This window comes from Nelumbo nucifera, chromosome 2, assembly GCF_055504915.1.
Source record: "Nelumbo nucifera cultivar China Antique chromosome 2, China Antique-T2T, whole genome shotgun sequence".
Lineage (NCBI taxonomy): Eukaryota > Viridiplantae > Streptophyta > Magnoliopsida > Proteales > Nelumbonaceae > Nelumbo > Nelumbo nucifera.
The window spans coordinates 26,948,342-26,964,542 of NC_142650.1; the positions used below are offsets into that span (position 1 = coordinate 26,948,342).

The following is a 16,201-nucleotide window of genomic DNA, read 5'->3' on the forward strand; positions in this document are numbered from 1 at the left end:
AAACTTGGGTTGTATCGGTTTAATTTTTTTTAAAATTAAAAATTACAATATAAAATATTTTAAAATAGGAAATATGGGAATTTTCTCATTTTCCCATATTAAAAAATATAAATTTAAAATATAAAATATTAATATGTATATCTATGATTGGGTCAGTTCGGTTTTGGTCGGTTTACAAATGATCAAATCGAAACCAACCCGACCTCTCGGGTTAGCATGAAAACTAAATTGACCAACTTGGATCGGATTGGGTCGGGCTGTTTGGTTTGGTTGGTTTCATCTGTTTGATGAACATCCCTAGACAAGGTGAAGAACATAGGGTGGTTAGAGCTGGCATCTGAGGCAACTGTAGTTGTTGGATAAACTGCCACCTCTAATAGCAAAGGACCACGACACTCTTTTTCTCAGGTATCAAATTTTAATGATGTATGGGGCCTTAACTGTGTGGTTCTAAAGATAAAATGAAAATTATTTTAATTTTATTTGGGTTACATGATCTTCAGCGACAGAGGGAGAAGATACTATCTTCATTCACTTAGTCTTCATTTCTCGACAATTTGTTGGCGATGAATGGAGAGAGAGAGAGGGATCATCTTCACCATAGTTGTCAAGGCGATGCCTAGGTGGGCGCCTAGGCGACAAGGCCCCCTTGGAGTCTCGCTTCGCCTAATCGCCAAGCAGTTTTCTATAGCGTGTTATAACAAACTTTTATATTCTTAATTTTTTGAGGTTATAATCATAGAAGACATTTTTAAATTATAATATTCATTTTGTGTGTTTATATACTAATTTCTTTTTCTTATTTTCTTATTTGTTAGGGTTTAATCAACACAAACATTGCTAAGTGCTGTATTGAACCCTCAATGACTTCAAAACCTGAACCAATAAGTAAGAAAGAACATAAAATGTTGTCCAATCAACACGTTTTCTTCTTTTTCTTTATTAATTTTGTGTTTTTATATACTGATTTCTTCTTCTTCTTCTTCTTCTTCCACCTTTTATTTTCTTCTTTTCCTATAACAGAAATAGGGGTTCAGCCCCTATATTTTTTGAATTTTCTTTTCTTTCTTCTTTTTCTTTTCATTCTTCTCATGAATATGTTAGAATATTTTGATTTTCTATACTTTAACATGAAGTTTATACTTTTCTTTTGAAAATTATGGATATTTATTAAGGAAATATGATTATGGAACCTAGGTAACTACCCTAGGATACATGTTTTTACTTAAAAAAAATCCATTGCCTAGGCGACTAGGTGCCCCCCTGTCGCCTAGCTTCGCCTTGGCGCTTTGAAAACTATGATCTTCACTTGCCTGATAATACTAAGAGAGATTTCATCTTCATTGATATTAGAGCAAAACATTCTACAAAATTAGGAAAGAAAAAAATATATACAATCGTAAACATCATCTCACATACCAAAACACATTTGCTGGATGGCTTTAACATCTCCTAGAATCTCCCATGCTTTCTTATGTAAACAAAACAATTTTTCCTTTATATTAGAATCTCTCACTCCCTCCCCTGACCCCCTTTCTATCTCTCTTTTCCCGTTTTCATTAGAAACTAAAAGATGTTGAAATTGTTAGAACAAAATCACCCATGAAAGGCATTGGATGGGCAGTAAGATACTCCTCTTGAGTGTTATCTCTTTTTAAGTTCTCTAAAAGGTATTTTCTGTTTGCGCTGCCCTTGTGCATGTGGATTCAATATGGAGGACATCCTCCTTTTTAAGTCCTTCAATTCCAAACACCCTTTGATAGAACTGTTCCTCTTCAACTACCTTTAGGAAGTTGGAGCTTTTTGTTGTAGATGAAACAGTTGTTACCGCTGTCTGTTGTCACCACCTTTCAAATTGCCGGAATCAATGTTTGGGGCATTTGAAATCTTTTCATGTATGAGAGGCGTGGACAATGGCCTTAGACAGATGTCTTTCCAGATCTAATCTAGAGAGGCGTGACATCCAAATTTCAGACTCCTCTTGTGAGCTGTGCGGTTCCTTCCCAGAAACTACAAACCACCTCTGTATTCACTGTTCGGTTTCCTCCCTAGTGTGGGAGCATTTCTTGAAAGCTCTGGACATCATCTGGGTTATGCCAAGGTCGGTCAAGGAACTGCTGTGCTGTTGGAAAATTAAAGGCCTAAACAAGAAGGGATAATTAGTGTGGAAGACCATTCCTGCAGCTGTTTTGTGGTCCATTTGGGCTGAAAGGAATAATAGAATTTTTTTCTAATAGAGCTAATAGTCCAGAAGAGTTAGTGCAGAGAGCTGTGGGCAAGCTAATCTCTTGGGTGTTTGTTACTGAGGATTTTAAGCATCTGAATTTGTCTCACTTGTTCCGAGAACCCCCTATTTACTAATGTTGTTCATTTATTCATTCCAAATTTCCAATAAAATATCTTCTTAAAAGGGAATTAAAGTTATAAAATCTTTATTTTTGATGTGAGAAATAAGAATTTAAAACCCTAACATGGACTTGTTCGGGCTTGCATCGAGGGGCATGGTACAAAGGCGACTCATAGAATTAAAAATGCAATATGTTTTACATCACATTAGATACTTGAAATAATGCAATTGAGGAAAAAAAGTGATTGTGGGTTTTACATGCTTGAAAATGCTTTATATGTTTGCTTTTATTTTTAAATTTTCATTTGAATACGCTTTACATGTTATGTTTTTGTATTTTAACTTTAGATAATAGGTTTTTTAAAACATTTATTTTAAAATTTAAGTTTAGATTTGTTATTAACATTATGTTTCTAATTATTTATTTATTTATTTATTATTTTTTTTTGGCATTTTTGAATTTTCTGACTTTTTTTTTTGATTTTTTAGCATTTTTTGTAATTTTGCGCCTTGATTCAAAAAGGCATGTGCCTTGCGCCTCAGGTGCAAATTGGACCTTGTGCCTTTTTTTTGCGCCTTGGGCTTTTAAAACACTGAGTTAGGCTCTGTCCCCAAGAACAAATTAATTGATTTTGAAATTTGTTTGGAGTCCAGCCTTTTAAATGCAACGTTAACGTTAAGTTTAAACGTATTAATTTTGAATGACATGTTATTCTATTTGTATTGGAGGTGGCCAATTTATGTGGCAACCACAATTGCCACAAATGTGAGTGGTAGGAGGAGGTGGCTCGGAAGTTGGGTTTCAACTTGTATGTGTTGGAGGTATGCCCTTTTGCTTTGATCCCTACAGAATGGTTGACAGTTGGGGAGGTGTCCGCGAACTGTACTAGTAACAAGACACAAGATGGAAGCTTGGAAGTGGCACTTGCAGGTGGGGGATCTATCACAATTGCCACAAATGTGAGTGGTAGGAGGAGGTGGCTCAGAAGAGTTGGGTTTCAACTTGTATGTGTTGGAGGTAAGCCCTTTTGCTTTGATCCCTACAGAATGGTTGACAGTTGGGGAGGTGTCAGCGAACTGTACTAGTAACAAGACACAAGATGGAAGCTTGGAAGTGGCACTCGCAGGTGGGGGATCTATCACACATCCTTCAACATGGGTGCTATCAAACTTCCTCAAATTCAATGCTTCCCTGGGAGTATCACTGAAAGGAATGGAGGAAATGTTAAATTTTCTGATGGGGTGGAGAAGAAAACTTAGGAGGAGAAAGGGAAAAAGACTCAGAGGGAACTCTTCAGACTAGCGTGGGGCTTGAATGAAAATGCAGGGTCAGTGGCAAAGGATGGTAAGGGTGGAAGGAGGGGAAGACACTCGCCATGAGTAGGGGCGGAGGTCCTTGGGGTTTCTTGACCAGAGGAATCTGCCATTAAGATAGTCTTGTGGAATATGCGGATGTTGAATTCAGGCCGTAGGAGATAGGTAGCAGGTTTTTATGTGAAGACTTGGAGGGTAGACAATTTGTGCTTGCCAGAAACAAAAATAGAGTTGGTGGAAGCTTGAGTTATCAGATGCATTTGGAGAGATCATAGTTGTAATTGGGTCATATTGCTGGCTGAAGGTACTGCTGGGGGTTTGGTAGTGATTTGGGAGACGGACACAGTGGAAGTTAAGGGGACAGAAGTGGGACAATTTTCAATTTCTATTTGGTGCAACTCTTTGGAGGATGACTGGGAATTTGTACTCATCTCAATGTATGGTCCAAATGACAATAGGCCGACAGAAGATTTCTGGGCGGAACTTGATGGTGTGAAAGAAAGATAGGACTTACCTTGGGTGGTAGGTGTATGAGAGGTTTTGCTTCATGGAAAGATGGGAGTTGGTGGATTTGCCTTTGCTAGGTGCTAAAAATACTTAGATAAACAATCAAGATGAAGCAATATTAGTGAATTAGTGAAACTGAATTGCTTTGTGGTCTCTACAGAAATGAAAAAGTTCCCAAATCTTTGTGTTGATGCCTTGCTTAGACCTGTTTCAGATCATGCACCAATTTGTTTTAACTGTAATGGTGTTCAAAATAGAACCCCTCCTTTTAGGTTTGAAAACCTTTGGCTCCAAGAAGAAGGTTTTGTGGAGAAATTATGGGGCTGGTGGGAAGAAGTGCATGTGGTTGGGACAACGAGCCACATATTCAGCAAAAAGCAAGGGGTTTCGAGTGATCATCTGCTTTGGGCTGCTATGTAATTTTATTTCTGTTTATTTCTGCTTCTCCGGTTCTTAAATGATGTAATACTTTTGTTAGAAGAGGTAACAGCTCGTGCCTCTTCATGGGTTTCCTGTATTGCCTTGTATTCTGAATTCATAAATTATTTTCATTCATAAAAAAAAGAGAAAATAAAGATTTGGAGAAAAGAAGTGTTTAAGGGGTTGGAGCAGAAGAAAAAGAAATGCCTGGAGGTAATACAAGTAGACAGAGCTGAAGAGGAGGGTCAAATCTCTCAAGGACATAAGTGAAGAAGATTAAATGCTAAGGCGGAGTTTGGCAAGTTGGCGTATCAAGATGAGGTGAAAGTGGAGACAAAGAGCTAAGTGGAAGAAGGAAGAGAGAATCAAAGCTTGTATAGTTGAATTTTATAAGAACCTATACAACGAGAATTGGATACAGGCCCAAAATCGATGGGCTAAATTGTGATGGGTTGACAAATGAGCAAGAAAGGGAGCTGGAGAGGGATTTCCAAGAAGAGGAGGTGAGAAAGGCAATTTTGTATATGGAAGGGGACAAAGCCCCGGGACTGGGTGGCTTCATCATGGCTTTTATAAGTGTTGTTGGGATTTTTTGAAAACAAATATTATGAAGGTCTTTGAGGAATTCCATACAACAACACCTTTGGAAAGGAGTCTAAACTTAACTTTCATCCCCCTTGTTCCGAAGAAGAAAGGGGCTGAAGACATAAAAGATTGTAGGCCTATTGGTCTGATAGGCAACATGAATAAAATCATTGCAAAGGTGTTAGCAAAAAGGATGAAGCTAGTAATGGGGAGCATCATGTCGGAGTGCCAAGGGGCTTTTGTAGAAGGAAGGTTGATGGTGGATGGGGTCCTAGTAGCAAATGAATTAATTGACTCGAGGATGAGAAGTGGAAGGGGTAGTTTGCTTTGCAAAATAGATTTGGAGGAACATATTATCATGTCAATTGGAGTTTCCTGGACTATGTACTTTGAAGTAGTGTTTTAAAAGCGAAAGGCTCAAGGGCCATTTTGCACCTGAGGCGCAAGGTGCAAGGTGAGGCGCACGCCTTTTTGAGGCAAGGGGCACAATTTTTTGAAAAATCAGAAACAAATGAAAAAATTAAGGGTATAATTAAAAGACATATTCCTATACTTCAAATTAAATTAAATGATTAACACAACCTATTAATATGTCAAGTAACAACAAAAATCTGAAATAATCAAGTTCTCAAGTACTCACCAATGACCAATCAACATTAAGTTCAAGACTTCAAGCAAGCTACAAGCCATTAATGCAATACAATGAACAATCACATAGAGTTAGAGTCATGTCATAATCATACTAACATAGGCAATTTTCATTCAAAAAAAGAGACAGACAATTTTCTTTCAAAAAAAGACAGAGATTATAGACATATAGTCATAGACAGTTTTCTTGCCAAAAAATGAGTCAGACAATTTTCTACAAAACAAAATTCATAGACAATTTTCTATATATAGAAAAATAGAGTCTAAGGTTTCAATTCAGCCATTCTTTTTTTTGATGAATGATAATAAATTTATTAATTCAGAAGCAGATTTAGAGTGAGTTCATACAACATCCCAAGGAGAGGTGCGAGCTGCAGCCCCTCCTTGAATCTTACAAGTAAACTAGGAAAGAAAAGCAAGAATCACAACTGAGCCCAAAACAATTCTTCCCTATTTACCCCTTGCTTAGCTAACACATCTGACAAAGTATTTGCTGATCTCCCCACCCACTGTACAGTGACCAACATATTCCTTGTCAACCAACTAAATTTCTTCATTTCATTCTTGTAACGCCACATAGCCTCTTTAGGATTTTTCAACCAATCCACCACCACTTTGGAATCCCCCTTGATTGTTAGGTGTTGTACCCCCAACTGGTTTGCAAATTGCACCCCTTGTATAGCAGCTAAAAGTTCTGCCCTGATGGAGTCCCTAGTTCCCGAGGGACCTGAGTAGAGCAACAAAATCTCTCCCTTCTCATTTCTCAAAGCACCCCCCATTCCGGATAATCCTGGATTACTCATGCTACTTCCATCAAAATTCAACTTCAGTAAGCCTTCGGATGGAGGAGACCAGCTTGTAATTGATTTGTCCTTTAGGGATGAACACCTTGCTACTGCTGACCAATTTCTCCAAAGATCATTAAAGGAGAATTGATGAAAGATTTCCAAGGTCTTCAGCCAAGGTATTGCCTTATTTAACACAGTCTTTCAATTCCTGACTGCTCCTTTCCTTTTCTTGAAAAATTCTAACATTCCTTTCTTCCCAAAGAGTCCAAATCAAGGCAGCACGAGCACACCTCCACATAATTCTCCTTATTTTTGTAGGCCAATAAAAGGTAGAATGGTTGAAGAGCATGTGAACTTCTGCTGGTAGACTCCAACTACTCCCAAACAACGAAAGTAGCCAAGCCCAAAGGTCTGTAGAAAAGGGACAAGATATTAATAGGTGGTAACAATCCTCACCGTGAGCTCTATAGAGGATACACCAATTAGGAGAAATACAGAGGAAAGGTCTTCTCTTTTGTAGGTTATCTAGAGTGTTTACTTTCCCATGGAATACTTCCCAACAAAATGCCATAATTTTTTGGGGAACTGGCCTGCACCAAATTTCTTTTGACGGCAAGAGTTGGTGAGTAGAAAGTTGAGAGATGAACTTGAAGAAAGAAGCACAAGTGAAGGTTCCATTGGGTCTAGGAGTCCATACCCTCTTATCTGGCTTGGAGGGATCCAAACAAACCTGATTAAGACAACCAAGCAAGACAGAAAGAGATTCAATTTCATCATCCCTAAGTCCTCTACGTAACCCAAAATCCCAAGTAGGATCTAAGGGTGTTCCCAAAGGTGAGACAAGTTTTGAGACCACCTCTTTTTTGTACGAAGAAACAGAAAATAGCAAAGGGAACAGATCCTTTAAAGGTTTGTCTCCTATGGCATAATTGGTCTGACAGTACTTGGCTGTTTATTTGGTATCAGTGCTGTAGAGTGTACTGCAGAGTGCAGACTTAGCTGGAGCCCTGGGGTGTGCTGTTGGGAGGCTGCCATCTACCTACTTGTTCTCCCTTTGGGGGAAAAATTTATAGCAAATGTGATTTGGGGTCCTATCATTGAGAGGTTCTGTAGGAAATTGAGCTACCTTTTTCTTTGTAATTAGTATGTCTTTTTGTGAAACCCTCTGAGATGTACAGTCAGTTACCCTATAGGGTTTTGTTCCCTTTTATACTTTGGTAATACACTTATACTTTATCATTTTACCTTCTCTCTCTCTCTCTCAAAAAAAAAGGAGGAATGATTAAATAGGAAATCTGTTGGTTGGTAGCATGGAAAACCACCCAAGGAAGGGAAGGCAACTCTTTTTTTTTTTGAAAAATGAAGGGGAGGCGACTTATTAAAAGCACTTTATCCAATCTTACAGTGTACTGTATGCCTGCTTTGCTGGTTTATATATTGGAAAAGGAGAGGGACTTTCTTTAGGATGGACCAAATGAGAAGATGAATTATTGTTTGGTGGAGTAGGGGAGAATTAAGTACCCCTAGAGATGTGAGGTGCTTGGAGATTAAATCTTTCTGGCTGGTGAACAAGGTGTTACTGGGGGTAGCTTTGGAGATTTGGGAATGAATCTAATACTCTTTGGAGACATGTCATCTTGAGTCAATATGTGGGTAGACATTTGGTTGGGAGTCCTAATCTTTGAGAATAGAACCACTACAATCCCTTTCTCATCCCTAAAGATGCCTTCTATCCCTGAGGGCCCTGGTTTTCCCTTTCTGCTTCCATCAAAGTTGAGCTTGATGAACCCTTCTTCTAGACGAGTCCAGCTTCTGTAAATCAGTGTCTGTTTTGTAGAAGTCCCTTCCACCTCTTTCCACTTCCGTATGAAGTCATCAACTGAGTATGTTGAGAAGCTCTCCAAAGATCTAATCCAGTGGCCGCTCTTATAGTGATGCATTTTAGTATTGCTTCTGTGGTTCTTTCCTTCTATTTGGGGATTTGAGCATTGCTTTCCTCCCATATTGTCCAAACAATTGCAGCCCTGGTGTATTTCCATAAATCCTTCCCCTCTTTTTTGGCCAATTGAAGGTTGTAGGTGCAAAGCGGTTTGACACACTAGGAGGAATTACTCACCTGCATCTAAAAAGAATAAAATGCCAATTCCAAATACAAGTAACAAAAGGACAGGAGATTAGCAAGTGATAGCATGTCTCACCATTAGCTTTGCAAAGTATACACCACAAGGGAGAAAAGCAACACTTAGGTTTCCTTTTCTGTAATAGGTCACAAGTGTTAATTTTCTTATGGAAGACCTCCAAGCGAAAGGCACCAACCTTAGGTGGAATCAATCTACACTAAACTTCTTTCACTGGGAAAAGCTGCAAGAAAGGCTAGGGATTTTAACTATCAGGTGCTTCTAGGACAAGGCTGGTGGTTATCAAATGAATAGGAGCATGAGAATGTTTGCTGAGTTTATCCAGAACTGGGAGTTGTTGGACCTGTCTTTATTGGGGGCAAAGGATACTTGGACCAACAACCAAGATTTTCTATCCTTTGTGAGGTTTGATTGCTTTCTGATTTCAAGAGAACGGGAGGTTCTTTTTCCAAGTACTCCTTCGCCCTCTCCACCCTCTTTTTGAATCACATCCCTTTGCTTTTAGAGTGTGGGGCAGTAAATAGAAAAGTTTCTCCCTTCAGATTAGATCACAGTTGGTTGGAGATAGAAGATTTTGGCAACAACACCAAGAAGTGATGAGCTGAGTTTCAGGTGGAAGGATCTGCTAGCTTTGTAATAAGCAAGAAATTGCAATACCAGAAGAAGCAATTAAAAGACTGGGGAGCCAAGCAAGTCACTTGTGAAAGGATTCGAAAATTAGAATGCCTAATCTTATAGCAGAGGTGATTCATCAAAAAAAAAAATCTTATAGCAGAGATGGACAAAGAAGAGGAAAATGAGTTTGTTGTTGAGGGGTTAAATCTAAAACGACCACAAGCTGAGAAGGAATTTGACTCGCTAGCATATAGAGAGGAAGTCAGTTGGAGGAAAAGATCCAAGGTTAGATGGATGAAAGGGTGATAACACAAACTTTCTCTTGCTTGGGTACTTGTAAACTAGATCCCCATGTTTTCTGTATTGCTAACTTCTCACCCTCACCTTGCCTCCCTTCCTGAGCTTGAACTTGATCATCCCCTTTCCCAGAAAATACTATCATCTCTTAGGAGCACACCCCCAATACCAGCTTTACCAGGATTACCGATGGAAGTCCCATAAAATTTCAGCCTCATCTCTGGCTCTGCCTCCTGGAAGTTCAAAGTATGGGTTAGTTTTTTTTCCTTTTTCTTTTTTGGATAGTTTCTGTCCCCCATTGGAACAAGGGAGGTATTGGGAATAGTTTTTGAACATTGGCAAATCTATACTGCAGTATTAATTGCTTAAACTAAAAAAATATCTTTTTTAAATGCAAAAATATATTGTAAGATGTATGTAAAACCTATATGGTATTTTATGTTTTGGACTGACAACTTGGCTCTTCATGTTGCCCTCTGCATTGACCGCAGATGATCAAAACAGGGAACACTGTTGTGGATGATCACACAGGAACAATAGGACCCATTCGTAGAATACGTCAGAAGTTCATTTCAACAGGTTCTTCCAGAGAACATGGTTCATCTCGTCCTTCCAGCTCTGCTCCTTTATGGTCAGAAGGTTCTGATGCTTTTAAGGGCTTTTCACCCACAGTTAAGAGGACTCTTGATCCTGGAGCATCTACCAGTGGTAATTTACAATTCCATCCTGCAGATGATAAAGCACCCACTTCTAGTACTGTTGTACCAACCGTCCACCCACAGTCTAGTAAGATGGCTAGAAAAATATTGGAGCACCTTGACAGGACTATTCCAACCCTGAAGGAGAAATCAGATGAAATAAAGCTGGCGACTGCATGGAAAAAGCCTCCTTGTGGGTTCACCAAAGACATGGTAAATGGTCAATTTATTGGCTCTAATCTTGAGGCTTTTGATACTCAGAAGAGTGACTGTTTACTTACCTCTACCAACCAAGGAGGTGAAGATGGGGGTAGCTCTTTCCTTAAAGTTCATGAACAGAAAAAATCTAATGAAACTGCTACTTCAGAAAGCAGAACTTCAGCTTCTGGCACAGTACCTGCTCTGGTTGGTTTTGGGTCTGATGGTACACGTTTAAAAAAGCCTTCCATGGATTCACAAGTCTGTACAGATGGGGTAAGCCATTCCTCTCTTCTCTATTTTGTTCTGATGCACTTGCATTGTCAATTTCCTATGGCCAGGGCTCAGATGAGTGAATGGTTGTTATCCTGCCATGAATGTATCTTGCTGAGAAACTTACCAAAAAAAAATGTATCATGCTGAGAAAGAGGTTGCATGCAGCATTGCACCCACATACTTTCACTTGTTTCATTTTTGGGGATGTCCACATATTTATGCATAACGTTGAAACATGTTGATGTGCATTTTACATCTTGCTTGTTATTAATAAAAACTAGACTTAAGCATAATATGTTTTCAAAGTATTTGGACCTGAGTTCCATAATACTCAATGAGCCCCCCTTGCCTATTTATGCATTACCATTAGATTGCTGGCTCATTACTCTGGATTTTACCACTACTTGCCAACTCTTGTATTCTGTAGGGTAAGGCGGAAAGCTGTATACTAAATGCTTAACATCAAATTGGAGTTGAACTTTAGTTCCAAAGGAAATGAAATGAATTCTTGGACATTTATGGAAGCCGATAATATTAAAAACACTAAAACATTGAGAAAATATTAAAAACAGTGGAATAGGATAAGAATTCAGAAAACAGTAGAATAAGCAACAAGATACATAACACTCAATAAATAACCTGATCAGATGCATATATACAGATGTGTTCAACCATGATACCAGAAAGATATGATACTGGAATAACTTGTAACCAATTAACTTATATCATAAAAGTGGTAACCAATCAGATGGTTATTTATCAAATTCAAGTTGGGCGGGGGGGGGGGGGGGGGGTTGATTGGTCAAAGCCCTTCTGGTATTATGTCTTTCCAGCAGCATGATATATTCTTGAATGTAAAATTCTGGTTGAGAAAATAATGCCTACTGGAATTTGATCTAGAACTGTGTTGTTTGTATTCCAGAGTGTTTTTTAGTTTCATGTGCCACTGAAATGGAAACATCTCAATGAAAAATAATTAGGTTTCACTGAAAGTTCCAAGTCATGCCTCTACATAGAAGCTCTTCTAATAGAAACTTTAATTTTTAGCCATTTCATTTTAAGTTTAAGTTCTTGCTTTAGCATGCCTTTGATCAGTAGCACTTCAATTTATGAAATTTATAAGAAAGAATGTTGTGAATATATATGAGAATGTGCCAAGCACCTCATATAGGATAGCATTTTCTACCCACTCCAAACGTAAGTATTTAATTTTTTTTTTTGAAAATGGTGAATTACTAAAAGGGAGGGGGAGGAACCCTCCAATAAGAGAGAGAGATTACAAAGAAAACATGGAGAGCATTACACATTCCCACTGCACAAGGTTGACATGCACAAATAACGAAATCAATATTTTCATTTTGGAATTATAGACTTCCCCACTTGGAAATTACTCCCAATACAATAGGTTCCTGTTCACTCCTTGTCTTGCCAATGCATCAGCTATATTATTTGGTTGATCTCAGTGTCCCTTTAATGGTTACTCCCAATTCTCCTCCCAACTTTTTTTTACCTTATTGCATGCCTGTTTTGTATGAACTAGCCCGTCATGACTTTAAGATATCTCTTGGTGCATGTCTATAGTTCTTCTACCTGACTACCTCATGCTCTTGATCTTACCATGTTGAGAACTTGAGACATGTATTTGATGTGATTTGTGCAATAGCTCATCAAGTGGTGGAGCATTGATATTGTAACTATTTGGTCAGCCATTGATTGATTTGGTGGGAGGATTAATTAATGATGAAGTGGCCTAGAACATATGCTTGTGTATGTTTTCCATGTTTTATGTCATGAATCATTCTTCCAAAAAAAAAAAAAAACTTGTTTAATGGGTGTGTCAATGAATGAGTTGGATTTCATTGGAGGCATCCACTAACAGTGAGAAACCATGAAATCTATAGCAATGGGTATTACCTTATTTTGAAAAACTTGTCATGCTAATTTTATTATCCTGAAGGTCTTTGTGGGGCTGGGCGACGGTGGAAAGAATGAGAAGAGTCAACCATTTCCTCTCCACAATTGTATATCTGGGCAAGAGATTCATCGTGCTGCTACTTTCGAGAGTCTAAATGTACCAAGGAAGACTGCAGCTCAATCGTCTGGAAGTAAACTGGGTTTGACATCAACCTCTCTTGGTAAAGTGGACCAAAAGTGCACAATTTCACCCGACAATGGTTCTGGGTTTTCTTTTCCTGTGCCTGTGTCATCTGGTGTACTTTCTGAACCGCCAACACCTACCATAGCACCATCATTGTCAGCTAGGGCTATGCCTGAATTCGAAGGAACCACAGTCCCGTCTTATAGTTTTGGCTCCAAGAAGTCTGGCCAGGTCCTTGTTTTCAAATTTCCATCTACAAGTACCTCCGCTCAGGGTAATGCTTCGACTCCAAAGTTCAAATTTGGATCAGATAAGGTGGCCAGAGTATCCTTCCGATCAGTTGGCAAAGATGCCGTATGTTATTAACAGTGATGGTGTTGATATATTTTTTTTCTTCATTTTCATGAAAACAGTAACATTTGATGTGTAGCCATCCCAGTCTTCACATGATTTTATCCCTTTGGCCGTGTAGTTGGGCACTTCGGCTATGTAGTAGCCCTGCAGTTGAGGCTTATGAAACAATGCTTTATCAATGCTATGTAAATTACATTTCTGCTTTCACCAAAAGACTAGGCGAGAAGATAGACCTTAAGGTGCACGGACAACTTGATAATTAGTTTTAGAAGCACTGAGAGAATCGGGTTCAGACATTGATAGGTATAGGTTTCCGTGCTTGGTGAGCCTCCAATTTTGGTGTACGTACTACCAGTAATATTGTTCCACTTTATTCCCTTGTGGCCTTGTGCATTTTAAGGAATTGAACAGAGTCGGGTCCAAAATTCATATATGCACCACCTAGGCTTTGGCCCAAACAAGGATCTATGGTATCGGTGGGTACATATGGGTGGTCGTGGAGACACGTGGAAACACCGATTCAGAAAGGGTTTGGGGTTTTTCAAATTTGGGATGATCAATGATGGAAGACATCCCTAAAAGAGTATGTCTGTATTCATACGCCAATAACCGAGGTCTCGGTATCCTCCGTATGGATGATATTTTGATCCTTGTCTCCAAGCCTCCAATGATTGTGCCAAACATGAAAAATTCTTTGATATTCTTTTTTTTAAACATTTTAATTTAAATAATAATAACACAGAAGTGTGATATATATACATACAATCTCATCATTTACATATGGTATTCAATGCATGAATCCAGAGGATCCCAAATCTGATGAACTTTCCAATTGGACACAAAATTCTTCCACATGGCTAAAATATAGTAAGCTCTGTAGGATTTTGTCCTCGCAAGATTGGTACTCACACTGTCCTCACAACACTTGCAGCCATGCATTGAGAATCTCTCTGTACTTGTGTATTTTCATTGATGGGAAGGTGTTCTCATTTCTCAATGCATGGATGGAAAGGATGTGAGGACGAAATCTGCATTTAGTACCTGAATTGTTTAGCAAATGTATGGCAATATGATTTAGGCCCAAAGGTTCTCGGTCTCTTTGGGGACAGATTCCAGGTTAAGAGATCTAGAAACATAAGAAAACACAAAATCATCAAACCTACAAATAATTTCTCTAAAATTTGTCCAAAATACAGCAAATAGCGCACACAATACTAGAGAGTTCCGACCATTACACGCCAAAATAGAATTCAATGAGTTAGAACACACAACTACAAGTCCACAACTCTCCATCCTTGATTCTTAGCAAAATATAAAGCTTTCAAAACAGACCAGACTTCAGCTTCATGCTTGTTCTTTTGTTTTGTGTGTGTGTAGGCAGCTTTGGATACTTGTACGATGTCGAAATTATAATAAATTGTCAAATTTCTAAGGGAAGCCTGAAGGCTGAAGCATTTAGAGAGACACACACCTAAGCCCATATTTTCGTGGTGAGTTTCGTTCAATCATCTTTCAGTGACAGCTTTGGCACATGGAAGAAAAGTCTTTGTTCTTATCTTGATTCATGACAGTGAGTGAGTGGTTCTGGTCTCCTTTCCAGTTGGGTTAAAAAAATCCCAGTCATAACCCGGATGAAAAGCCAGAGTTGTTGGTGGATCGGATTCTACATTGAAAATTTAAGACATTGGGCTGAAGGAATACCAACCTAGACCCAACCAGTTTGCTGATGGAGTCAGAACTCAGAATCTGCCAACCCAAATGGTCACGCTGGATGTCACCCCATCCACCAGCAATTAAACTCTCTCTGAGATGAGCCATCAGTGTCTAGGGCCCATTTACCTTCCACAGAAAGGATCCATTTCCAAGGACCATGGTTTTTGTACGAACCCCCCCCCCCCCCCCCCCCCCCCCCCCCCCCCCCCCTTGTTTTCCAGCTGCTGAAAATCTACGCAGTTCCTGACAATCGTTTGGCTTGATCACAAGCAGAGTATCACTTAAAAGAAAAGAAAAGAAAAAAAAAACTCCCAAGGTTGATATTAGTGGTTAAATGTGCCATTTGGAATTCTTGTATTTTGAACTATGCATCAAGAATTTTCTTGTGCCAATGGAATAGACTTTGTCCAAGAAAGATTATCTTGAATTAGTTGAGCTTTATCATTGAGGTATTTTCAATTAGAGAAGAAAGTTAAAAAAAAAACCTTTATCTTTAGGGTTGATATGGATGGGCCTGGTTGGTGGGCTGTTGTCCTGAATTTTGTTTACTAAACTTAGTTGTGTTAATAATGACCCAGTAGCTGAGTTGGTCATTTGTGAATTCGGATTCAATCCTTACAAAATTGTTCTCACACCATGCTCACAGCCTTTTGCAGTCATGCATTGGGAACACTTCCCTATAAATGAAAAAAATAAGTAAAGAGATGTTTCAAACGCAGGGCTGTTAAGTGTTGTGAGGACAAATTTTGTGAGGGATGAATCCGGTCTCATCCTTTGTCATCCCTCTAAATATGGAGGCATGAGATCAAAATCTGTGTAACTGCAGGCTCTCCGTGGTAAGATAAGTGCTAAAGTGGTTTTACATTTATTATGTTTTAATTTATTTTCTTTTTTAAAAGAATCACATAATTGGAAGACCTAAATCTCTAAGGGTATAATCCCATAACTCAGTGTTGATCTTGGTTATCCAGGGTTTTGAAAGTAATTAAAAGGAAATGGATATACGGACATAACCTTCAGTATGTTCTTGTGTAAAGTGATCGTTCTTAGACTCAAAACCCACTTTCTCATGCTTGTCAGCCCGCGATTTTACTGTTGCACCTAGTAATGGCCCATTGCAGACCTTAATATCTCAACTTAATTAAGGGGTGTTTATGATTTGGTTAATCGAACCATGGACAATTTTTGAACCATTCTCACTAGTT

At 38.8% G+C, this 16,201-nt stretch overlaps 1 protein-coding gene across 1 annotated transcript in view; it reads left to right on the top strand.

Annotated features, from left to right (window-relative positions):
* Positions 1 to 13,496, top strand: part of LOC104595405 (nucleoporin-like protein) — a 44,426-nt gene extending 30,930 nt beyond the window's left edge. Inside the window, exons 6-7 of the mRNA XM_010256131.3 lie at positions 10,151 to 10,831; positions 12,789 to 13,496. Of these exons, the coding sequence (XP_010254433.1) occupies positions 10,151 to 10,831; positions 12,789 to 13,295 (1,188 nt within the window). The 3' untranslated portion in view covers positions 13,296 to 13,496. The remainder of the gene's footprint in view (positions 1 to 10,150; positions 10,832 to 12,788) is intronic.
* Positions 13,497 to 16,201: the final 2,705 nt, after the last annotated feature.